The sequence below is a fragment of the Carassius auratus genome, unplaced genomic scaffold (assembly GCF_003368295.1).
Source record: "Carassius auratus strain Wakin unplaced genomic scaffold, ASM336829v1 scaf_tig00025417, whole genome shotgun sequence".
Classification (NCBI taxonomy): domain Eukaryota; kingdom Metazoa; phylum Chordata; class Actinopteri; order Cypriniformes; family Cyprinidae; genus Carassius; species Carassius auratus.
In genome coordinates this window covers 40,449-67,796 of record NW_020525418.1, presented here as the reverse complement: position 1 = coordinate 67,796, position 27,348 = coordinate 40,449, and the positions used below count along the sequence as shown (strand labels likewise).

General features: G+C 34.6%; 1 protein-coding gene across 1 annotated transcript in view; it reads left to right on the top strand.

The window, feature by feature from the left end:
* The first annotated feature begins 1,333 nt into the window (after positions 1 to 1,333).
* The window catches only part of LOC113078348 (kelch-like protein 29), a 64,117-nt gene continuing 38,102 nt past the window's right edge, over positions 1,334 to 27,348 (top strand). Inside the window, exons 1-3 of the mRNA XM_026250673.1 lie at positions 1,334 to 1,499; positions 4,325 to 4,396; positions 23,324 to 23,653. Of these exons, the coding sequence (XP_026106458.1) occupies positions 23,381 to 23,653 (273 nt within the window). The 5' untranslated portion in view covers positions 1,334 to 1,499; positions 4,325 to 4,396; positions 23,324 to 23,380. The remainder of the gene's footprint in view (positions 1,500 to 4,324; positions 4,397 to 23,323; positions 23,654 to 27,348) is intronic.

Genomic DNA, 27,348 nt, shown 5'->3' with positions numbered 1-27,348 from the left:
GATTATTCAAATATGAACTCAAAAAGATGAGAAGTCCTGAGCTACATAGGTTGTATGATCGAATTTATGCAAACTGTGATTTAAAGGTCATTGCACACATAGAACGATTTTTTCGCACCTTAAAAAATAAAAACCTCTCGTTGTTTCAGTCACGTTTAACACACTGCTTCCGAACACTTGCGTCTGTCAGGCTACTGTAAACCTTTATTTCTGTTCGACGCTTGTGCACGCCGGTAGGTGTCAGTATGAGTTTAACATTGGCCAGTGCCAGATTATCATCTGATTTTGATATTTTATTAGAAAGTTCCGCTGCGTGATTCTAATCTAATTTAATCTAATCTAATCTAATCTAATCTAATCTAATCTAATCTAATCTAATCTAATCTAATCTAATCTAATCTAATCTAATCTAATCTTCAAACAAATATCTGCAACAGTCTGTTCCAGCATTGCAATTGCTTTTGCTTGCTTAATTTCCAGCATTTTTAAAAGTGCTAGTATAATAATACACAAGGAATAAAATAACAAACACTGCATCAAAGTAGCCTATTGTATATATATATATATATATATATATATATATATATATATATATTCTTGTATATATATAAACTGATGAGCTTGCATCAGTGTTACTTTAATATCATTATTATAGTTTTTACTAATATTTAGAATTTTAATTTTTATACATTCTAAACTGTAACACTTTACTTATTTTGATATGTTTTTGTAATTTATGGATGTACTGTATGTGTGTGTGTTTGTGTGTGTGTTATATATATATATAAGTTTATACTTAAAATCACTGTTTGGTGCTTGTACATCAGTGTCATTAATCTATCATTTCCTCTGATTTTAGGGATTACTCGTGGTTAAGGTTAGGTTTAAGTGTAGGGATATGTTCAAGAATACATTTTTGGAGTAAAATGTTGTTGGAACACATCTAACTCAGCAAAATCCAACACAGTCTCACCCCTATTCGTCACATACTCCCGTTTGGTCATTTCCCCCTCACGCCCATAAGCAACGTTGAGGGTACCCCCTATTCGTCGCTTGACAACGGTAGAGGGGGGTCGTCCGATATTTGAATGCAAATCCCTCATCTGGACTGTCATTTGCATTGAAACTTGATGCACCGGCAACCCCCGTCTCTCTCTCTCTCTCTCGACAGGTGGCGCTGTGTGTTTAGTAATAATATAGTTAAAGGGGAGGAGCAGGAGGACTGTTACACACACACACACACACACACACACACACACACACACACACACACACACACACACACACACACGCACCGGAGGCCGTCAGAGCGCACTGACTCTCCAAACACACACACACACACACTCTCTCTCTCTCTCGCGCGCGCGCTAAAGAGACCAGCATCCTCCTCCTCCTCCTCATCTTCCCATCACCGCGTGCACGAGCGTTCAGCATCATCACTGACAGCAGCGCGAGGGATTCTCACACAATGAAAGAAACGTGCGCAGCTTCATCTGAAGGTAAAAGCTGGAGATCAGCATCAGACTGCTTTACAAACTAGCTCTGCTGGAATTAACCAGCGATACAGCGCTGTGATTCTGCATGTGTTTCACGAGGACAGACTAATGGACCAGCAGCAGATTTCCTCTATAGATTGCATAAGTCAGGTGCTCCGATCTGGAGCAGCACGTTTTGGCAGGACATTAGTGTTGCACGCTGCTTCTGTCCTCCTAAATTTAGGAAAAGAGTCACTGGAGACGCCACTTTTCACTTTCAATAGACTGTTACAGGTGTGCAACCTTCAAAACTGCTTTCAGAAATGTTGCAATTAATATTTGTCTATGCTGTTTTCATGTTGCTATATAGTTAGTTTTTATTATTTGTTAAAAGAAAATAACTGACATCAGATTTTTATTTCAATGGTCAGTATTAAGTATTTAATGCTGCATGTGCATCTATTTAACACTTAAGTCGCGTGCAGATGATTTTGATTCATGTTTTGCAATATCACTGAGTTGATCATTTTTGGTTTATTGAGATTAAAATGTTTGGTTAATACACCTATACATTATATTTTGTTTTTAATCTTTACTTGTTCAAGTTTACATGAGAGGATATAAGATTGACAGATATTACAGACACAGTGCGATATAGATGTCTATGTCAAACATTTTATTGTTTATTTGTATATTTGTACATTTTATTGTATAAAATAGTGTCTGCTAAATACATAAACATAGAGCCACAAGTGCACAACACATACCGTGATGTACAACAGTAAGTTGAAATGAATAAAATATATAAAACAAATTTAAATCAGATAAAAATATAATACATTTAATTTCACCTCAATGCTAACCTAAAGAATACTTTTTTCACAGTGTTGTGATTTGTGATGGTTTGAGGAGGATGAAATCTCACTCTATTCACGATCTGTTTGTGAATTTTTGTATTTGTGTAGATATACAGACCCATAGAGTTGATTTGAACTGCTGGCAAAATGATGGCAATGGCTGGGCGAGTCCATATTAAACATTTCATTCTGCTAACAGAAAGTAAATGTAGTCTGTAGAGACGGTTGACTTCTGTCCAAAGGTGTTGTGGTATCATATACTTACATTTCTTTCTTCTTGTCAAAGTGTTTGATTGACACCCTCAAATGAGGAGAGATTAGATGGTTTGGCACTGAACTGCTGTAGATGCATGGTTGAATGTGTGTTAATTTCACATGAGATCGATGTTGATTTGAAGAAGATGGAGTTTTAGTGTTTCTGTTTGTTAAATCAAGATGCTTTAAGAGACCGTAGTATTTTTGTGTTTCAGAGCTGATCTGATTCATTTAGCGGAAAACTATCAATTGATTGTTCAGGTGATAAGCTCTGGTTTTACTGGTTAGTGCTGTGATGAGTTATTGATGCTTTAGACTCACCGTTCAGTGACCGTTGTTCAGATGAAAATAGAACGTGAAATCATCCTTAAATATTTGCTAAACATTTTTTTTATATGTAAATATTATACTGTGCCACTAATTGCCACTTAACACTCTCAGTCACTTCTAAAATTGAGTCAAAAGTCTAATTACACAGATGAGTTTGATGAAACGTTTGCTTATCTGTTATATCTAATGCTTTCAAGAACAAATGTACATTTGCCACAATGAGCTGTGGTTTGTAAAATCACACAGATGGGTAAAGTTGCTGCCAGACCTTCAGCTCTGTTGTGACTAGACGGGGAGAAGAATGAGACTGTCTTGGAGAGGACATTAATTGAGCGCTGTAGTCATGTTGAGTCTGGTCTTTAGGTCTTTAGGCTTCAGTAAGTGTTGGAGATCTACAGATCCAGCCCAGATTTCACACAGAGCGCAGAACAGAACTTGTGCAGAGATGCAGCATATGAACGAGTGACTCTACACTCATCCGAGTTTGAACGGAGTTCAGAAGAGATGGGTGAATCTAACCAAACCTGTTGGATGCATATTTCACAACAAAAACCACAAAAATGCATTATGTTTTTTTTTGTTGCATCGTGACATTTTCATTGCAATTAATGACATTTTACCTCAGAAAAAAGTTCTTAATTTACACACACACACACACACACACACACACACATATATATATATATATATATATATATATATATATATATATATATATATATATATATATATATATATAAGTAAAGTTCATGTTCCATGAAGATATTTCGTAAATTTCCTACCATAAATATATATCGAAACTAAATTTTTGATAAGTTATATGCATTGCATTTCATTTTGAAAAATTGATTGATTGATTTTTTTTTTTTTTTTTTTTTTTTTTGCACCCTCAGATTCCAGATTATCCAATAGTTGTATCTCAGGACAAATATGGTCCTATCCTAACAAACCAATAAATAAAAAAAATTAGGTCCAGGGTCATATAAAATATATAACGTATATTTTGGTGGCATTTTTTGTAATATTTTAATGATTTTTATTAATGTATTTTTATTTGAACTTTTATTTACACTAATGAAAATTTGGTGGTAATTTTATGGGTCATACCATTTTTAATTACATTATACATTATTTTATTTGTCTTAAAAAAAATTCACTAATTGCTTCTTTCATAAAGGTTTCATGTGTTTATGCACACTGTGTTAATAACAGTTGATGCTGCTGCTCTGGAAATCGTTTATGACTACAGAACTGATTTATTGTCTTTGAGAGGTCGTTAAAAACAGGTTCATGCTGACTTGACTTTGAAAACCATGTAAAGTGTCCCTATGTCCTCTGAGCAGTGCTCTCTAAAATCATCTGAATTAATGACTTATTCATGATGGACATTTCTCATTTCTTTAACAGGTGGCGTGTGATGTAGAGGAGAACAGCACACGACTGTCTTATATGATGTTCATCGATCAGAGACACTGTGTGGTGAGTAGTTTTGAAATTGAGCAAGACGTTTGTCCTGTATCAGTGCTTTAGTGATTTCATGTTGAAGATTATTATGATTAGAAATCAAACAGAGGCAGCAGTTAAACTTATTTTCTGCACAGATGTTGTCCACACAGTTTAAGTTGTATTAAACCCAGGAACATTCCTTGAATATGTTGTGGCTGTGATTCGTCACTGGTGGTTTGTGCTCTCGAGGTCTTTATGAAGATGATGGATGGGGTTCTTTGAGGATGGTGTTGTGGCTGAGATCTCACGCTGAGATCCCCGCTGTGTGACGGTCTCGGAGGAGCCTGTTCCTTTGCCTCTTACATTCAGACAACTTAATTGGCACATGTCAGGATGTATAGATGGAGATTAAAGGGAAAACCCAAGTTGCTTGTGTGTGGAAAAGCGTGAGATCTGCAGTGTCAGCAGTGCATCGGATTCGGAAAATTAGTTTGTCACTGCAACATTAGGAATTCTAATACAATATTAATGCATGTTTAACACGGTGTGAGTAATTTTATATGGTTGTAATAGAGTCTCAATATAGTTATTTTTGTTGCCAATCTAATTAATCAGTTGTTTATGTATTAAATAAACACATAAAACCCAAATTTGCATAATCCAGTGTCTGCTATAACTTGCAAGTATTTATTCTGATTGGGAAAATGCTGTGCATTTAAATAAGTGCATGTGACGACATTTCTGCACAACGCTATTGGGTTGCTTCTTGCAGGTTTTGAGACCCAGATGTCCAATAAATGGTGCTAAAAGCATGTTCGGTTTTATCTGAAACACATGAACCGTAATCTAGCAATATTTCATTAGGAAGTGGCACTAAAAGGTAAATGCTCTGTTGCATTTGAAAACAACGTCCTAGAAACACTAAACCTAATCAACAGCGATAACAAAAGCAAACATGAGCTATAAACATGTGATGAAATAACCCTGCAATTTCATCTTGCAAGTCTTTGTGCTTTTTTTTCAATTGCAATGCTGTACCAGGTGAGCTTACTAGCAAGTTTACTATGTCAGAACAGCCAAGAGCTGGTTATGTGATGCAAACACCAAAATAAATTAATTTACAAATCATGCAATATGATTAAAGTGTTTTGAGGTCATAACATAATATTATGCATGAAAATAATAATTATAAATAAATATTCAACATATGAATGTTTAAGCCTATGAGATTTGAACCCATGCTATTGGAGTTACCAGGCCAAGGTTATGAATCACCGTGCTAAAAACACCTCATTCATATGCTAATGATGATACTAACACAAATTAATTAGGTGTTAATGGCAAAATTAATTAGAATTGATATCCGGCTTCTATTTGATGTCTTCTGTATTTATTTCTTACATCATCTAGGTTTTGGGGTGATTTGAAACATCCAATGTCTATATCTCAGTGCTTTTGTTGAGAGCTGCGTTTGACTAGCTAATGTCTTTATTAATATTCAGTGGCCGTTTCTTGTTGTTTCAGTTTTTAAAGCGCTTGTACGTTGATTGAGGAAATCTCCTGTTTAACCTCCAGTAACCTCGTTCATCTCCTGAGATGGCCAGTATTTTTTGATATGCTAAAATTGCACCTGCATGCAAGCTGTTCTTTTACATTCAGAAAATAGGAATCACGGTGAAGTGGATGTTTCTTTCAGATAAGACGCGTCCAATCCATCTCCTGGAAATCTTTCCTGCTGAGTTTCAGGCCTCTAAAAGTCCGCCTGTAATTTTCAAGCAGACCTGCGGTGCTTGATTATCTGGTTCTGCTGTTTCATTGGAATTGAAACTGAACGATGAAAGAACATGATGCTGCCTTTAAGTCAAAGCAGAATCATTGTATTTACAAAGTGAACGGCACCACAAAGTCATTTATATATTATATAATACATTATTATGGATAGATTTTTCATTTTGCTTCAGAAGAGGGAAAAATAAGCTATTTTACAAGTGAACAAAAAGTCATATTTGCATATGTAATCTAGTAGCCCTGCTGTAAAATAGCTGAAGCTAACCTAAAGTGTTTGTCCGGTCTCCTAGATTGGCCAAACTGGTCTGTTTTGCTGGTTTTAGATAAAGTTAGACCAGCTAAATATCAGCCTAATCAGCATAAACAACCTTAGACTGGTATATATTATAATTTGTTCCCCCTAAGTAGTCATCTTTGAGATCAAGGAGTGTTTTTCTATCAGAAAACAAAGTTGGTAAAGCCGGGGTGTCTCAGAGAGTTTATACGTGGGTTTTCCAGGTCAGTATTTCAGATGCTTGTCTATTATAGTACATGTAATCAGTGTGAATAAAGGATCATATTTGCACCCTGTTCACTTGAAGGAGCTGCCGGCTAAAGGTTAATTGCTTTTTGCTAATGTTATTGAAGCACCCTCCTAGAACTGGGTCGTGTGAGCTCCTTATAAGATGGCAAAAGTGCAAAAGTATCATACATCTAGTCCATACATGAGAAAACAAAGAGCACTATGTTTATGATGTACTTTTGAACTTCTATGAAAATCTTCTACGGAGGAACGAATGTCCTGCAGGTTTGGAGTGACATGAGGGTGAAGAAACGATGACCGAATCATTTTTGATGCATCTTTTCCCCTTATTTCAAGGCAGACTTTGCACTGTTTTATTTCCAGCGTTTTGCTGAACAGACCAGCGTCTTGAAGTCATTCAGAGGTTGCTGACAGCGTCTGGACTTCTGTGTGCACGGCTGCAGTGGTGCATTAAATAGGCCAGTTGTGAATGAAAATCGATGGTGGCGCTTGCGCTTTTGTTTACTCATCTGAAAATGAAGGACTTAAGTTTGCTTGCAGAGCCAATTTACTTCCAGATCTTGTGCAGCATACGGACTAATTGAATTTGTCTGAATATAACAGACCAGACCACTCGGTTTGATGTTTAATAAGTGAAATGAACAAATGCTGTGATCCACTGATATTCATCTGTTGATTCATCTTTATTTACTTTGCAGATGCATGATGCAGTAAAAAAGCCTTTTTTCTGGCTTGGTGCATCATGGGAAGGACACACATTTTCAGAAATGCTTGTCAAAAACATGACTCACATTTGCTAGTGAGTAAACTTCATTTGAAAACAAAGCTTGAATGGATTGTTTGCTGTGAGTAACTGTGTAAATGTGTTTGTTTGGAAGCAGCATTATGTGACTGTGGATACAGATGCAGCCACTGTACAGAATATTATAGTTCGATTTATTTTTGTATTGTTTGTTATTTAACTGTAGAGCTTAAGTTAAGCTATAGGAGCCAGTTTTATTTCATTTAGTCATGTAGCGGTTACAGTTTGTTGAGGTTAAAGATATGTAATCTGATAAAATTCTTTACTTGCATTGATATTTTGACATCAGTGGGAAAAAATGAATTCATTAACGAACACCTATGATCAATAAATCCATTCCTTCCTTTGTTTCTTAATGCCTTTGCCTTAAACATACCTAAAAATTACCCTTATTTTTTTTTTAAAGTTCTGACAGATTAATTTTTCTGTGTGAGAATCCATGCAGATGCATCCATAACGTTCATGTTTTGTTTCAAATGCAACCACTATGAATATAGTCTAGGCTAAAGAGCACTGTTAGGACTTGCACAACATGAGTGACTTTTTGATTCAACGTTTAATGTCATAATTAACACCTCTGCCAGGATAAGATGTTTAATTAACAGCAGGCATGTTCTTTATTCCAGAAAAGCTTTCAATATGTGCTGGTTGTCGGTGGTGAAAGGGTTACAGCAGTGAGCGTGAAGTGCCCCGTCAGTGAACTGGGCTCATAACCTGTCGTGTGCTGCACTCTGTCTGACCTCTCCGTGAGTCGAGGCTGCTAACCATGCATGAAGCAACATGAATTCCTAATGAAATATTTAAAATGGTTTGGGAAATCGGCTTCCTGTTTAAGTGCTTGAAAGCGTTCTCACTCTGACTCTCTGCTTTTGACACAGTGGAATGAGAGATTGTTTTTAAAAGCACTTGTGTTGCTTTGAGGCTGGGTATTTATTGTCCAGCTTTTTGACAATATTATATTTAACTCAGGGACAGTTGAATGTAAAACTGTGTGTAAAGCAGGATTTCCTTTTTTTTTTTTTTTTTTTTTATCTTAGCCTTTTTGACTTAAAATATTTACTTTATGTCCAAATTTATTAGTAATTTTAAATGAATGTTTTAATAATTAACAACACTTTTGCATGGTTGCGGTTCTTTGATATCGGTTGATGGTCACAAATAAATATTGAATATTTTTTATAAATATTTTTCATATTCACACTTCATAGTTTTAATTTTTTTATTGATTTATCTCTATTTTTCACTTGTATTATTGTATTATTAGCTGTTCAATTATTAAATTAATTAATTATTAAACACTGAATCCCATTTTTGGAAACCTTGATTTAGAAAAACCCTAATTTCAAGTAGATTCAAATATTTTATGCAAGGCATAAATAACAGCAAGTTTAATTAAAGATAATTAAGACATGATCGCAAACTGATCTATCTAAACTAAACTAATGTTTCTTGGCCAGATAAAATTTGCTGTTTAATTTATGTATTTTATTACTTAATCCCTTTATTGTTTTGTGATTATTAAATAAAATGTATTACATAAAATGTATTAATTATATATACAAATATAGATATATTTAAACAATGTATTTATATTTACAATTAATATTATTAAATATTGCCAGCCCTCAAAAGCACACACCTTATGATTAGATTTCGAAAATGTCATTTAAAATTGAACATTCAAAATAAATGCATTTAGTAGATTGCATAAAAAAAGCTAAATACATTGCATATTTAAAACTCATCTCCATAAATTCAAAGGAGTCCATCTCCAATATTAGCTGATGAATATTTCCAGTGACATTTATTCTTTGACTGGACTAATATAAAGTCAGCTCGTGTTAAAATCACATGAGAATGAGATGTTGGATGCAGTTAGATGGAGGTGAAGGTGTGTTATGGGTGGTTAGATGGGAATGCAGAGAGACAGCTCCGTCCTGTCGTCTCTGGTTTCCCCGCGCGGGGTTAAACGCCTGTGGCAGCACAGCTGGAGGACTGGCATCGTTTCAATAGATTCTGGTCATATAGAGATCTCAGACGTCACTGCACACTGACGCGACTTTGATCATGAAGGTTTTTCAGCAGCATTTTCAGTCTTAAACTACTGCGACTGTTCTGGATTGTGCTTAAAACCACTGCCGTCTGCGTTCAGTTAGAATGAATGTTTCCTACATCTTTCAACGTTAAAAACACTGCAGACTAATATGAGACTGGTGTGACGTTACTCGGTGCGTGTATTCAAGTCAAACTTAAAAGTAATATGCAAATTGATGAAGTTAATAAAGAGTGACGTCTCAATTTTGAATTAAGCGTTAGTGGGTGTAGCAATTGAATGAAAGGGAACACTGGACTGTATTTATGCGATCATGCGTTTATTTAACCTTTTGCACTTTGTGTAAGATATTTAGCACTTAAGCAAGATTTAATAATGTTACTCGTCGCATAACAGACTCTGTTCCCCAAATCTCATGTTTCCTCCTCCAGCATCAGTGTTTGCATAAGTTTTATGAGTTTCTGTTGTCAAAGTGACGAAACTGGATCGCAATATCACTGCGGTTGAAAAGAAATCAAATGTGCTGAGCATGCTGGGAAGCCAAATAGCTTAGAGGATGTGTGTAGGATTTTTTCCTTACTTCTCTGAACAAACCAAGAGTCCTGCGCAACTATTACAAAACATGCACGAAGAGTGTCATTTTAGTGATTAGGAGTTTATGTACATTACATTTCTGGCTGGTTTTAAAGGAACATCGGTAATCTGAGAGGTATTCAGACAAAGACAATTTTCCACAGTTTCCACAAAAATATGAAGCAGAGAGGCAGTTTCCAACATTGAAAATGATAAGAAATGTTCCAAAAATGTGAATAATTTCTGAAGCATCATGAGGCACCTAAGACTGCCGAAAATGCAGCTTTTCATCACAGGAATAAATTATACTTTGAAATATATTCACATAGGAAATAGTTATTTTAAATTGTAATAAGTTTTCCCAATAATAGTATTTTTCCTGGATTTTTAATCAAATAAATGCAGCCTTGGTGAGCAGAACAGTATTCTTTTAAAACATTAAAACATCTTAATGATTCCAAACTAGTATAAAAATCATTTAAAATGTATAACCCCCCGCCCCCAGTGTTTGCATTGGTCAGTGGGCTGACCGGGACACCACTCATACACAACTGCAGCGCTGCACAATCTCACTGCTGACTACAGTGTTGATTAGAGCTGACATTGTAATAATTCAGCTTCACCGGGTGTCCGGCGGTGCAGGTGCTGCTGACGGGAGACTGCGGCCAGGAAGCCAAATGATGCTCTTCTCTTTCCTTCCTTCCCTGCTGCTGTCCTGCATCATCATACACCATCCTGAAGACTAAAAGAGACACCGAATATATTAGTCTGGGGTGGGATGACTGTACGCAGCCTGCTGTGAAACAACACCGCTATAGCGTTTATATCGCAGAAGATCAGTGGGCAGAAATGACTTGAAGTCATTATTTTCAGTGCAAGTTGGCAATTTACCGTCACGCAGCATGGCTATGAAATGTTTAAGGATGCATTGAGAACTAATAGGAGTGAAGTCAGTGGAGGTCACATGAGATACTGTTGGAAAGATGAAGGTCAGGGTGTTTTATATGATTCGTTTCTGCCCACAGACAGCAGTATAATCAAAATTGATGCATAAAAACCTCTTAAAATGTGATGGATTCATGAGTTTGAGTTTATGCACTGATAATTGTTCTTTGTCATATTATGGAGTTCCATATTTGACAGAATATAAGCATACAAAACATTTGGATTGGTGCTTAACGAGAGAAGTACTTTTGCATAAGTTGACACCAGATTCAGTTTCGCTTGAAATAAATTTGTTTAGGCTTAGCTAATTGGTTTTATAATGCAAGCCAATATCATTTGTTTATTTTATACTTTTTCAAAATATTTCGTCCCTTTTCTGTTCTGAATAATGTTCGATCTAAAGGATTTGTTGTGGAATAGTTTTAATATTGTCAGCTTTTTTAGTCTTAGCCCTTTGTCAAATGTGCATTTTAGTTTTTATCATATTTAGTCAGCCTGTCCTGAATTTTGGGAATATTATTTTAGTTTTATTCAATGAAAAAGTCAAATATTAGTCGTGCTGCATAATGGTTAAACTAATGGAAATTATTATTATTATTATTTTTTAATATTTTTTGTGGTTGATGAAAATATAAAGTGATTTTGGATATAGAGTTTTTATTTATTTAAACTACATTTTAGTCTGATTATTTTTTTCATCAATGATATTTCATATTGAAATGATAATAGTTAGTGTTCAATGATGGTGTCGCCTCACCGTAGTCATGGAAAAAACACTAGACCTATTTCATTAACATTATTCTGAAGTTACTGTAGGTGAACTAAAATACATGTTTTAGTGTTTAAAACGCTGCTGTCATTTATACAAACACATTCTGCAGCCCAAGGTTCATTTTTAGCAGCTAGTAAACTGATATGCGGTTAGCGTGACATTAGATTTTGGCTGTACATACACCCCTAGGGTAAATGTGTCACCTCTCAGTTGTCAGGCTTTAATGCATGTTTTAATAAACCTCATGCATATGTTGCATTAATATTTTAATTTGTGCTCATAATGAATGTTCCTCCTTGCCTTTGCTAGTCACTGCATTGAGTTATTTGTCAAATTAGTGGTTCGGGCTCGTTTGATGAAGGTTCCTGTGGGGAGCTCAGTCCGGTACGAGATTGTGAAGTGTGACTGTTATTCTCTGCTCGGTCTTGTTTGCACAAAGCCGTTTCCCAAGACTCCATCACAGGCAATGTGCATTAACTTAACAGCAAGTTTGACTAATTATAAGGCTCTTTTTGCACTATTTGCATGAGTTTTGTTTTGAGGGAGAAAAGTGTTTTTATTATGCAGATGCATTTTGTTTTCTAAATACAACAAACAAAAATGATGCATGTATCAAATGATATATGAATTTAAAAAGGATGCAGACAAACAAACAAACATATTTGCATTCCTGCAAGTTTGATTTGCATATTTGTGCTCTTGATTTCCCACATAGCCGTATGCCGAGAGCTTTCACCGAATTGTTTTTTTTGCAGATGAGAACGTGGCCCTGAAATATTTAGTAGAGTGCATTCATATGAAGCTAATCCATAATGCAGCTTTCTCCCGCCCATATCTGCTGCTCTGAAAGTGTTTGTTATTACCAGCACTGAAATGTATTATTCAGCATCCAAATTTCAAATTATTAGCCAGATGTACATCTTTTTTGAATGGTAAACATCCAATTTCCTTGCTGCCGGTTTCTTTGCTGCGAGGAAACGGGGGGAAGAATTACAGTAGCGAATCTGCACATCTTCGTAAAGGCACTAATTTCACCCTTGGCTTTACACGCACTGTTCCGTAGATTGGTGGCTTTGTTGATTAGAAAAGGAATTACATTTGCTAAAATGTCTAGAGGATGCACAGCGCAGAGATGCATATAAATGTAAATCAAGGTTTATAGGTTTTTATGTAAATTTGAGTCACTGCACATGTTAAGACGTGTGAAATCCATTGCTTAAAGGAGCATTTCGCCCAAAAATATGACATTCCAAACCTGTATTCTGTTGTTTTCTAATTTTTAAAGATTTTTTATTCATGGTGACTTTCTGTTTAAGCTCTGAAAAAGCCTGAAACATAAAACAAATTGTGTGCTATATTCAAAGTCTTCCGAAGTCATACAACATGTGAGGAAATTGAATAGTTCTTTCAAAAATGGAAAATTGCTGAAAATTCACTCACCCTCAGGCCATCCATGTAGATGAGTTATATTAACATAACTTGCTCTGCAATGGATGGGTGCCGTCAGAATGAGAGTCCAAACAGCTGATAAAAACAGCACAAAAATCCACAAGTAATCCACACCACGTGTCTTGCCAAAATACAAGTCCATAATTCAGTGAAAATGTCCTTTCTCTGCTGTCCTCTCCCATCAAAATCCCTCACATATATGTGATCCTGGACCACAACATCAGTCATTATGGTATATTTATAGCAATAGCCAACAATTCATATGGGTCAAAATTATAGATTTTTATTTTATGCCAAAAATCATTAGGATATTAAGATCATGTTTAGTAAAGATATTTTGTAAATTTCCTACTGTAAATATATCAAAACGTAATATTTGATTAGTATTATGCATTGATAAACACTGCATTTGGACAACTTTAAAAGTGCGATTTTCTCAATATTTATTTTTTTGCAGATTTTCAAAAATGTGTATCTCTCCCAAATATTGTCATATTCTAACTAAATATTCCTTAAAATGCAGTGCCTATTTATTTAGCTTTCAGTTGATCAATTTCACAAAAAATTTACACTTATGACTGGATTTGTGGTCCAAGGTCACATTTGTTTAAATACTGTTTTTGCTTGCAAGCTGTGCTTGATCTGTGCATATTTCTCTCTTGATTCAGGCGAGATGTCTTCTTGAATCATTCGTCAATGATCTGAAGTTAAGAACATCTTGATGGATTTGTTTCTGGCAAACACACAGTTTTTGATGGAAGACATTAGACATTAATTGATGGACTGGAGTGGTGTGGATTACTTAGTGGTGGATTATTGGGATGTTTTTATTTGGGCTGTGTATCAACAACAAAGTTACGATTGGGAGGCCACGGTACGGGACTGCACACAATTTCACCTCAAAAAAATGAAGTAAAACATCTGCTTATTAAACACTTTATACTATAGGGCCATTTCTAACAATTAGCAGAGCAGGCAGCTGACCTCTTCATTATGAAGGGCCCTCATAACTGTACCACGGTACAATATAGTTAATGACATATGTTTTATGTTTACACTGGATATATCCTTGTATCAATGTATGAACACAACACCAGTTTTTATCAGCTGTTTGGACTCTAATTCTGACGGCACCCATTCTCTGCAGAGCATCTATTGTTGATGCAGCATCCAAATCTGCTGAAGAAACAAACTCCTTTACATCTTGGATGACCGGAGTACATTTTCATCAAATTTTCATGTTGGGGTAAACTATTAATTGAAGTTATTTATCTAATCCAATCATTCAGGTCCATTTTTGTGAACTATTTGTGAGACATAAATCTTTCATTAACTGAAATGAGAGCATATGGATATGTCAAGATATGTGAAGATATTCACTGAAAGTGAATTTGGATGCATTTCTAGTTCAAAGTTATCATACGACTTAAGCAGATAAGGCATATGGCCTAGTTTATGGTGCTTTTGTGTCTGTGCGGCTATTCATTGTGAATGCAAAAAGAGTGTCTAGTTCTATAGCTTTTCCACAATGAAGTCTTCAGTGCAAGAAGGTCATCAAAGAAATGCTTTCAAATGCACTCTCCCTTTAATTTACACCACTGCAAATGAACATCTGACTCCTCAGTATGTCATTCTATCCTCCTCCAGTGGGACAGTGAAAATAAATGCACAACAAAACTCAACAGATGGACATAATTGATATGGCACAGGCAGAAGTCTCACTTTGAGATGCTCGGAGGGAATGTTTGGAGCGATGTGAGATATGAGGTCATCCTAAGTGCACCAGGAATGTCTCCGGTGTCTGCTGGGACGCTGCTGCCAGTTGTTCCCGTTTGCGGTCATGTGGCAGTCACGCATTACTGCTGAAGCATAGCTAAAGACAGGAGAGCAATGCCGCCCACCGCAGATACAGCAGTATGACGCTGTCGTGAATGCTTCTGTGATGGAGCTCTTTACAGCGTGAAGCAGCAGGAGTTGTGTTTTAGCAAAGAGGCTTAACCCTCATGAATTCATTTTCTGCTTGTTTCTCCATTACTGGAGGCGTCATAAACCCGTCACACACCCCTGATCGCATTTCAGCACAGCTAAACTCCAATCCATGTGTTGTGCCTGGGTTTGTTTTTCTCTGATTTTCTTTATTTGTATGCCTTTGGGTGTCAGAGGTGACAGAAAAGAGGAATAGAAGTGATGTGCATTTGATTTATTTTTGCATTGTGCGATTTCCTGGATCGTTCCTGTTCTGCGGGACTTATTAAATGCTGTAATGTTTACATACATGCTTGTGTTGGAAGTATGAAAAAAGTTTTTGTATAACAGTATTAAGAAAAAGTTTGTATTTTATTTTTATATATATATATATATATATATATATATATATATACATATATATATATATATATATATATATATATATATATATATATATATATATATATATATATATTTACACCTATATATTTCTGATAGTTATCAAAGAAAATTAAAAAAATGTGTCGAGTTTAAGCTGAAGCACTAAAACAACTAAAACAAAAATAATAATTAGGAAACACTATGTATACCTAAAGAAAACAAACAAATAGAAATGACAAAAACACTCTATATGTATATAAATATGTAAATATATATATGTGTGTGTGTGTATATGTTTGTACAGTAAGTATGTAATGTATATGTAATATACAATAGGCATATAGGTGAAGCAGACTTTGATAAATATGATAAATTAAACAGGCCAGTTTTGATACTGTGTCTTCTATATACAAATGAGCTTTATTATTGGATAAGGTCTGTGTAATGTGGCATTCATATGCTAATGAGATTGATTGTGAAATATGAGTCTTTTCTGCAATTTAGTTTTTATAAATGCCAACATTGGCTCATTACATTTTTGCAAAAGCATGCCTATAGTTAGTTTGCTACACTTTCCAACAGCTGCAGTTTTGTCAATAAAACGGCATTAACTTTCACACAAATTCTGATTAAAGAGGCAGATTATTGATTAAGATTGATTAATCTACCTTTCACAATTGTCATAATCTCAAAACCATAGTGTATTAGTGTAGTAGACTGATTGGTTTTGACATTTGAACCACATAGCCAGGTCTGTATATTTAGCTTTTTTGATGTAGTAAACTTGCTTGTAAGCTCACCTGGTACAGCATTACACTTCTGATGTGGAGCACTTGAGGAAGAGTCCTGTGAAACATGAGTAAAATGGCAAGGTGGAATCAGCAAAATCTCACGTTTTTTACAATATTGGATGTATTCAGGGTCATGTTTAGTGTAGCTGATACGTTATTTCAAAACACAAACAAGCGTTAACCATTTAGTGAAACTGAAGCATTACAAACAGCCAAGGTATTAAAACATTGCCAGATTCAACTATTATCATAGTTTTGGATAAAACTGGGCTCATTTTTAGTGCCACTCAGTGAACATTTCACTTCGAGAGTATTATGAAATGCATGCAAAGCAGAAATGTCACCACATGCACTTTTCTAATGATCTTGGGTTGATAAAGGTAGTGAGGAGGAGTTTTGCATTGTGAACATTGGAGTTTCTCACAAAGTATTAAGGTTTAGAGTAATTTTTTTTTTATTTGAGCACTGAAATCCCATCCTACTTCAGTATTGTAATTGTTGCATAAAATTTGATGAGGTTTTAAACGGATAATTAAACTGTCAATCACCTTAAACTCCAATCTTTTATGTGCGTTTTCATCATGAATTGAATCTCATTAAATAAAATGAGATTTATGATGAAACATGCTCAAACATTTAGAGGAACCTCTATGATGAAATTAAAAGTGCTGTTTGCCCACATACAAAATATTGATGTTTTCTTGATTTGACATTTCTTCTAGTATTTACAAAAGTCTGTTGTGTGGTTTATCACCGTCTCACATTTAAAAGGCTCCAAACTCAAGTGTCTGTCATTCTGGTAAACCAGGAGCATTTTTTTTTTACCAGCACTCAACTGTAACTTTTTGCTGTAGAATTAGAAAAGCAAGGGTCCGAGTGCATCTAAAAAGCCCTTGATGTGCTGGTGTTGCTGTGCTGTACGTGTTGGCATATTGCTCTCACTGCATTGTTCACACATGACAGGATCTCGTCTCAAGTGGCGGAATGAATGAATTGATCTGTGAGGCGCGTACGGGAGAGATTGAATCTAGATCATAAATGGAAAGTTTAGTGGAGCGTGGTTTTTATACAAAGGACAAGAGTCAGAAATAAAAGGTGAAATGTGGATTACTGACTGTAATACTTTCAATTATGAAACACACAGTTACTGCTCAAAAATTTGATCGGAAGAGACATATGCGAAGATGTTTTAAAATGATCTATATATGCATTTGTTTTTTGTGCCTGTTTTCCATTATATAATCACTCTCTTTTGCTCATTCATTTTAATACAAAGTTTAGCGTAAGCACGGAAACTTTTCATTTTATGATTCATGAGTGCCAGATATAATAAAATGCTTGCAGTTTTATCTGCCTTTCTTGATGGATTTGAAATGTGTTTATAGCTCATTAGGTGTCTTAATGTGTCCGATAGCAGAGGTGGGACTGAAGCAGAGAACAATAGGACGGTGTGTTTAATGAGATGCTTGGTGTTTTTCAGTTCATGGTGTGAAGACAGAAACGCTGCTGTATATATTTAAACCAAACCTCTTCATTATATCAAAGCTATATGTGCGTCATTGTTTTGATTTTATTTTTAGCCCACATTGATACTGTAATTTACATATCTCGCCTTATTAGAGCTTGTGTACAAGATACAAATGAAGCAACACCTACAGTTTTTCTTTTCCTGCCTGTTTTCAACCACATGTCAGAGATACGTTGAGCCGTACGAGGCTTATTCCAGCTGTTTGAACCATCTTGCAGCTCGAGTTTAAAAGGCTGTGGAAAAACGCATGCAGTGTGGAATTCCCAGGGATTTGATTGTGTGTCACATACAATTTTTCCTTGTTTTCCATCATCGGTTGCCTTTGTTTTCCAGTGCAGTGTAGAAATGAAATTATCATGACGTTGTACAGGATCTGCAAAGCATGAGTTTTAAATTCAACATTTTAAAGCCTTTACCAACTGTATAGATTATTAAATGTAGATTTTTGTTTTTATAATATTAAAAATAATTATTATAATAATTATACCAATTTACCAATTTAATTCTATTGAGAATTAATCCATTTTTAAGTTGTAATCAAAGGAAATGATTATAATTATTATATATATATATATATATATATATATATATATATATATATATATATATATATATATTTTGCACAAGATATTTAAAATTAAGCATGAAGACATGATGTTGTAGTGTTTCTAATTTGAGCATCTGTAGTAAAAACAATATTGGAATCCATTCCTTAGAGTTTTGGGTAAAATGTTTTGCTATGTATGTATGTCCTATTTATGCATATAGATGAAAATTAAACTATACATTTAAGAATTGTGTTCTTCTGCTATTTAGCTCAAGAGAACAATAGAAAGTCTCTGATAAATCATTGATTGTTCTAGTTTTTGCCACCTTTCATCCACTTTAAACCTGCCATCAGTTCTCTTCTCTCTTTACTTCAAGAGAAAGACCGAGTCTTCACCAGCTATTTTATGTGCATTTAAATGTAATGATAATGAATAATGAATATCAGGATGGGTGATTCTAGATAAACAGTTCTCATTTGTATCTTGTACACAGTTCTGACGCCATTATTAAAACCAAACACACATTCTTGCCAATAGATTCAAAATGAGTCTGAATGAAACTTTGGGCATAGTACGTTTTTTATTCATTATAAAGGTCAGTCATTGTGTTGAAGAACTGTGAGGTACTAAGGAATGATCTAATCAGTTTAGCATCAGATTTGCTTGTTGTTAAATTTTGGTGAAGAATATGTTATAAAGAATATAATAGAGGCTGACATTTTTTGGGGAATCCCGTGGGATTGGAAACAAATCACTATTAATCATGTGATTGGGATGGGATTAGGAAAAAATGTCAGCGGGACTGGGAATCGTAATAACATTATGATACCGCATTTTTATACACACATTTACCTTTTATATAAATAAACTCTAAACTGTATATTTAAATTCTGAACTCTGTTCTTGTTGCCCTGTCTTTCTTTGGTGTGGCTGGTTAACTGAAAGTATGCATCTCCCGTGTAACCCTCTAATTGGAAACTCATTGATTGATTGATTAATTGAAAGGTCTTTTTACAGAAAGTTGATTGACATTCACTAAACATGTTCATTCACACGGTTTCTTTTATCAGCATCAGCGTTGCTCTTTTGTGCTGCTGTCACACATCATGGCTGGATTGATCTTATCTCACCTCTCTAGACAACATGTGACCTCTCCTCTTTTGTGCTGAATCTAAAGGCAGAATCATACAGAATGAATCTTGTGACAATAGAGATGCTGACCAGATGCTGAATTTCCATGCTATATGTAAGCATGGGATAATCTATGGCTAGCTGTACGATAAAGGATTTTAAATGCACTTCATGTCTGGCAGTACTTTGCCTCAACGTCGTGCATTTAAAATCCTTTAGCCATTGATTATCCCGCTTATTCTATGGTCATTTGCCAAGTTATAGACAAGTTAAAACTAGTATTGCTCTTTGCAGCACAATATTTGACCGAATTTGTAAAAATTACAGTTATTTTCGTCAGTTAGTGCTAGCATTCTGCCCGCTTCAAATCACACACAGAGATGAAATAGTGTGGTCCACATTTATTTGAATAAATTATAGCATGTATTTCAATTAATTATCGATCGGTCGTTTGAGAGAGAGAGAGATTCCAGTTGCGTTTACCTGTGTGCTACATCTGCACGTGTCTCTTTACAAACAGTTACTTCAAAAACCGCGATTTTACAACATCGTTGCTACAAGGGAATATAATGAAACCATCTAGTATCTAGGCTATATATATATATATATATATATATATATATATATATATATATATATATATATATATATATATATATATATATATATATATATATATATATATATATATATATATATATATATATATATATATATATATATATATATATATATATATATAGTAATATAGTACTATAAAACGTTGATTAAACTGACTCGGAACTACCTTTGCATTTAAACGATTTTATTGCATACCTGCCAGCCAATCAGAATCAAGTATTCAGACAGGCCATGGAATAACTGAAACTAATCGGTGCTTTCAGTGTTTCAATGTTTTGATGAAAGGCTGCCGAACATAACTCATAATAAGATTAATATGTTTAACTCCTTCAGGATGATTTAGCACATTTATCTAGTTTAACATAAAAGCTGTTTGAGTTTCATTATCTGATTGTAATGATGCACAGCAAACTCCCCAGTGTTAATTTAACACTCTTGAGTGTGGACTCATATAAACACTAAAGCAGTGTTAAAAGTAACACTGAAGCAGAGTTGAAGTTAATGAGATAATTAAGAAGTTAATTGAGTTATGATTGACCATTATTGAAGACACCTGATGTTAACAAGAAGAATCACCAAACGAGAAAATCACAATTTGTGTATCACCATTATAGTGTTCAGTGTTTGCTTTAGTTGGGATCTTGACCCTTCAGTTATTATCTGTAGATTTTATGTGGCTGTGGTGACTGAATTATATCATACAGACAGACCACAGCAAAGGCAACCATGTGTGCCATTGATTGTGATTTGAGCTGTTTGTTATAGAGTGACCTGAATGCCTGAGTTTAAGTTTCTTTACTGCATACATAAATTAAGTGAAAAAGAAAAGTAAGCAACCCAGCATTTCTGACATAGTATGACATGTTTTTAATAGTTAGTTCTACGTAAAAAAGTAATCTTTTGTTTGGACACAGACATCAGGAATCAGCGTGAGCATCACAACAACGGTGACCATCAAAAAAGCATGTTGTAGCCAATAAAAACTCATCCATGGCTCCCATCATGCATTGCGGCATGAATAAATTATGAGCTGAACTGTCTTTTTAACATTTTATTCTAACTATATTTTATTTTTGCTGTTTTTATGTTAATTTTTGTATCTAGTTTTGTGATGTTCAGAGTTGGTCTGTTTATCTGAATATGTTGTTTGTCACCGTTGTTGAGATTCATACGCTGATTATTGTTATCTGTGTGTGCCTAAAATTAGAATTCTTTAATAAAAAAAAATCAGAATCACTTGCAAGAGATACCTACAAAATGTATAGAAAATACAGATTTTTTCATTGTGGAATCAAAGCTGTGACAATCAATAATGGAAGTTTTACTTTGAGAAAAGACTGTAAATTAGTTCAGTGATTCATGTCAAACAATGATTACATTAAAACATAATCATCAACACGCAATGATTTTTGCTCTCGGTTTGACAAACAAACTTTAAAAGTAAAAAGTTCCAACCAAGATCCCAACTAAAGCAAACACTGAACACTATAATGGTGATACACAAATTGTGATTTTTCTCGTTTGTGATTCTGCTTGTTAACATCAGGTGTCTTCAATAATGCTTAATCATAACTCAATTAACTTCTTAATTATCTCATTAACTTCAACTCTGCTTCAGTGTTACTTTTAACACTGCTTCAGTGTTTATATGAGTCCACACTCAAGAGTGTTAAATTAACACTGGGGATTTTGCTGTGTGAGGTGAAGTACATGTTAGAGATTTCATTTATTTATAAATCAAATCCAGATGGTATCTACAGTTTTTGCATGGTGACAGTAAGCTTTGAATCCCTATGAGTGTTAAACTTTATGTACCATTGCGAAACAGCCGATGTTATTGCTTTTTGATATATATGATCTTACAGGTGTTAAGAGTTATGCGTCTGATGGTAAAGTACTTTCAGATTTCATCACATTTAAAATATGAGACCAGGAGGATAACTGTCACTAAGTGTTTTAATTAGGGCTGTCAACTAAATCATGTAAATCGGATTAATTTATTTGATGTGCTGACTAATTAACCACGTTAATCACAGTAAATGGCATACATCAATATTTGCACAGAAAAGCAGCCAAAAAGTGTCTTTAGGAAGACAATATTGTCTTTTATTTCTGTATAATTGATGCTAATTGATCTACAATCCATACCAATCCATTTTGCAGCCCAGACTCATTGGAATACTTGAACATCTCTTAAACATATTTTATTAAATTATGCTGGTTTAAGTTCTGTTAGGAAGATATATTAATCCACAAACTCTTTTGAAAACACAAATTTATTTTAGAGTTTTTAATCTTAAGCAAAACTTTAAAACCTTGTAAATTATTTTAAATTGCTCTTTTATTTCAACTCTCAACTTGTTACTTGCCGTGAAAATAACCAAGGAAGCTGGCATGACATTAAAACGCCAGCCAAACAACCAACAATCATTGGAAATATGTGACTGCCAAAGCAGAAATGCATTGCTCCAGATACAATTTACTGCATTTTTCAAACTCCATTGAAATAATAAGCATTGTGCATGGAAATAAGTCTCTATTAGTCATTAATCTGCCCCTCTAATCGTAATATGTGTGACAAGGAACGAACATTGTTGGTGAGCCCAATGGAAATTTAATTTTTCCCTACATTCTGTTTTTAATTTAGTTTTTCTGGATTCTTGTGTTTTATGGTTTAATACAAATCACCAAAAATTGTGTCTAATGAAATTAATTATTAAAACTTGCCCACTTCAATCAGTCTTTAAAAATGTAACCTAATGTAATCTTTTTTTTTTTTTTTTTTTATTCTTAAAAATAAGTAGGCCTGTGTTATTAGTAGTACTTTGAGAAACACATGTTTGTAGTACAATAGTGATATACTTCTGTCATAATTTCTTCAAGTTACTTTTTATGACTTTTATTTTGCCAGGATGTCATGAAGATCGTTCAGTTTAGTTTCAATACAAAATACTTTGTCTTCATGTTGATTTCTGCTGTTGATTGGCTGTTAGATCTGGATATATCTTTGATATTATTTTGTGTGTTTGTAAACGTACCAGTTGTTTTTTGATACATTAATATAAGACATTTGTTCTCCTCCATTAGGTGTTCTCCAGCTTGCCGTGATCAGAAGTGTCTGTCGTTCTCCCGCTCCGTTCTGTGATGATGTCGCGGTACCATCAGCGTTTTGAGAGGGATTTCCGCAGCGTGTGGGAGCGGAGGGAGCGCTGCGGCTCCAACAGCGGCTGCGGTGGCACCGTTAACGGCTGCGTCTCCACCTCTGCCTCCTCCATCCCAAACAACCGTCCCGGCCTCCTGCCCCTGCCTGTCATCCCCTCACTGCTGCCCACCCCGGTCACCGGAGCATCCAGCACGGCCAATAACGAGCTGAGCTGCAAGCGATTAGCCTCCACCTGCACCACCTCTGTGACTAAGGTAGGACTGAACACACCTGCGCACGCTCGCCCTCATGTCAATCCAAACTGCTATCTCTTTATTTCTCTAAAACACAATTGAGAGATATTTCTGCTTCAGTGCTAAACTCAAACTCCAGCAAACTCTGAAGCAAATTTGCTCAGTTTTGATGTTGACTTTAGTGGAGTGTTATTGTGTAACACTGATATATTATTAGATACTACTAAATACTTTTTTATTATATTTCATTATTTTATGATTATGTGTTTTTATTCATATATATATATATATATATATATATATATATATATATATATATTAGTGCTGTCAAAATTAGCGCGTTAACGCATTAGATTAATTTGAAATATTTAACGCGTTAAAATAAAATAACGCAATTAACGCGGTTGCAGTTTTTTTTATTTCCAGTTGTGGCCTATGTGTGTTCAACGTGCAAAGAAATATGGATAAGACCAAGGAAGGACTTTTAGACGGAAAGTTTCAGTATAAAACTCTGCCGGATTACTCTTCAGTCTGCCACAAGAAACATTATGACTGTATGACTGTAACAGTGCGTAAATCAGACCTTTCTGTAACGCTAACGTTAATAAGCTTAAACGAAAATAACGAAATAATTGTGTAGCGGAGTATTTTTTGTACACAGTGCCGCGAACCGTCAATCACTCCTGTGCGCGACTGCGCGTGCATCACTGTCCTCCTCAGCTGCAGCAACTTGCGCTCTCTCTCTTCATCAAGCTTTAAAACAAAAAGGGGACAAAAAGATCATATTGTCTTTGTGCATAGGCTATAGATTAATTAGATAAATGAATATCTAAATTTGTGCCTTGCCGTCTACGGTATTTTTTTAGAACTTAGAAAAAAGATGCTGCAGCCAATGAGCAGCCAGCGGGGGCTGCAGGACGACTCAACCTCCGCAGACAGTTTTTAATGTTTATCAGACAATAAATACTCAAGATTTTGCTTTAGTATAACTCACAACGAGTTTCACACACCTTCTCCGGCCACGTTGAGTTGTTGACACTTAACAGTGGGAAAGCGACACATGCGCTGTTCACTTGTATAACTTAAGGGTGAATGGGTAATGTAGTTTCTGCTCTGGGTGGGATGAATTAGGAAGCTTGCATTGTGAAGGGCGCTCTGAAAATTGGCAGTGCAGGTAAAAGATTAAAACCTCTATTAAAACAGATGTTCAAATGAGCGTACCGGTACGCTACAAGCACGTTCTGGGCGCACGGAGAGGTGGCGGTACGCTCAAGAGCTATGTTTGGAAGTGGCGGTACTGAGTACCGGTGCATACCGGCCCACTTAAAGCACTGGCAATGACTATACTTTGGAATTTTTTTGCAGTCCACTTAGAATTCAACATGGAAATCATTTTTGTTTTTTATTGGCATTGATTGTTTTGAAATTCAAATGGTACTTACATGCCTGTGTTTTTATTTCTGTAATAAATATGGCTTTCAAGCCAACAGTTAATTTGGAGGATATTGATGGTTTATTGCAGGTATGTTGTTTACATGAGAAAATCTGTGTTACAAGTTAAACAAAAATTCCAATAAACAATCATATTTTGAATTTAAATAGTTTCTTTGTCTTGAGTTTACATTAATTATTTACATTTTACATTTACATATCCAAAAAGTTTCAGTCTTTTAATTGCGATTAATCGCGATTAATCGCGATTAATTTTAAAAAATTGTGCGATTAATTAGTTAATTTTTTTAATCGATTGACAGCACTAATATATATATATATATATATATATATATGTATGTATGTATGTATGTGTGTGTGTGTGTGTGTGTTTGTATATTGTGTTTTTGTTATTGTTATTATTTTTTTAAAGTATAGGTAATTATAGTAATCATTATTAAGTACATTTTTTAATCAAGTTAATTATTTAGTGCATCAGGATAAACAAACTTGCCTTGGCATCTAACTAATGATGCATATTTCTGTGTGTGTGTTATATGTAAAGAAAAATATAAGATTAGATTTGATTTCAGGTCACTGCAGTTTTCTGTTAAATTATCACTGCAGGTAATTCTGTATTAAATTTGGTCTAAGTGTTATTTATTTATTTTACCATTTGTTTTTTCAAATTTACAAAGCTTTTAAATTTTTTATTTATTTTAAGGTAAATTATAGATATTTAGAATTTAAATTTGTATACATTTAAAAAATATATATATTTATTTGTTTGATTTTACGTGTAGTTTTGTTGATGGTTTTTATAAGGAAGTCATTACACAACTTTTAACTAAATATGTATTTTTTGTTTGTTGTTATTTCTATTTATTTAGCTGTTGTAGCAGGATTTAGCATTGTTTGTCCTTGTGCATGGATAGAGCCACTTCAGACACAACTGTTGATGGTCACATCAAGTTGGAGAGCTTTGCGGTGTCATTACGTGCCACATGTGTTTGTTGTCTCCGCTTGCGGCAAAAAAAGGAGATTAAAGCGCGTGCAGTGGTGGATCTTAAGGTCAATTTTTCTGTCATCCATCATGAAAGCCCTGCAGCCGCCCCCATCAGCGTATCTCTACAAGCCATCTCTGATAAAGAAGAGCGAGGCTGCTTATTGATCTGTGTCAAGAAGAAACTCCCGCTACCTGCTTTCATATTGCAGACGGGCCGGAGCGGGGCGGGGGGAAAGAATAAAGCAATCTTAGATTTACAGACGTCTACACTGAGAGAAGTCTGGGGTCAGAACCAATATGCTTGTGCATCTTTCATTCCACTTACAAAGACGTCTTTGTGTGAAAAGATGGACATTTTATTATTTAAAGTATCGGCATATTGGCTTCTCTCATTTTGTGATTTTATTGTGAGTTCAGCGCTGGCGTGTGCAGCCAATAATTGAGTGTGTGCTAAAGTAATTTGCTTGCATATTAAGTTATGAATCTCTCTGAGAGGATTGGCTTTGTGGCCTTTTCGTCTTGATCCTGTGAAAAGAGTCGCCGCTCTTGTGAGGCAGATACAAATGCTGTCAAATGACTCAAAAGGGTCAATTTGTCACATTGAGACTCATTAAAATGCATGAATGAAGTGTTGGTCAAGCCACTTTTGAAACTTTCTACAAGCTAAATACAATACAAGCTGATAAAATGAAGTTTAACTACACTTGGGCCTTTCTAGTTATGCTAATAGACATTTAATGAAGCAGTATCTTTTTAAATAAATCTGACAATATTGTTACAATCAAAGAAATATTTATTTGTTTGTTTATTTACTTGTTTCATTAATTTATTTAGTACTTAATTTTTTAAAAAGGATGTCAGATATGTTGTCACAGTTAATATAAATATTTATATATAATATCAATATCATTAAAAGTACCAAATGCAAATTTACATTTATTCATGTAATATAACTGAAAAGCTTTTTTAAATAAGTCACTGTTTATCAGGCAATACAATTTAGTTTTGCAACCAAATATTTATTCATTTATTTGCTTAATTTATTAATTTATTCTTAATTTATTTCTTGTTTATTTAAGTGTTCAATGCATTTGTCAGTTTATTTTGAAAATAGTGAGGATCTCAAATATAGTGACACTATTAGTATACCATTGATAAATTAATTATTACCAGGAAAACTAGAAAAAATAATACGAATACATTTTTATTAGGAATGTTTATAAAAATTACTTAAATGTCCTAATCAAACTATGGCATAATGCTGTCTTAGGCTAAGCCT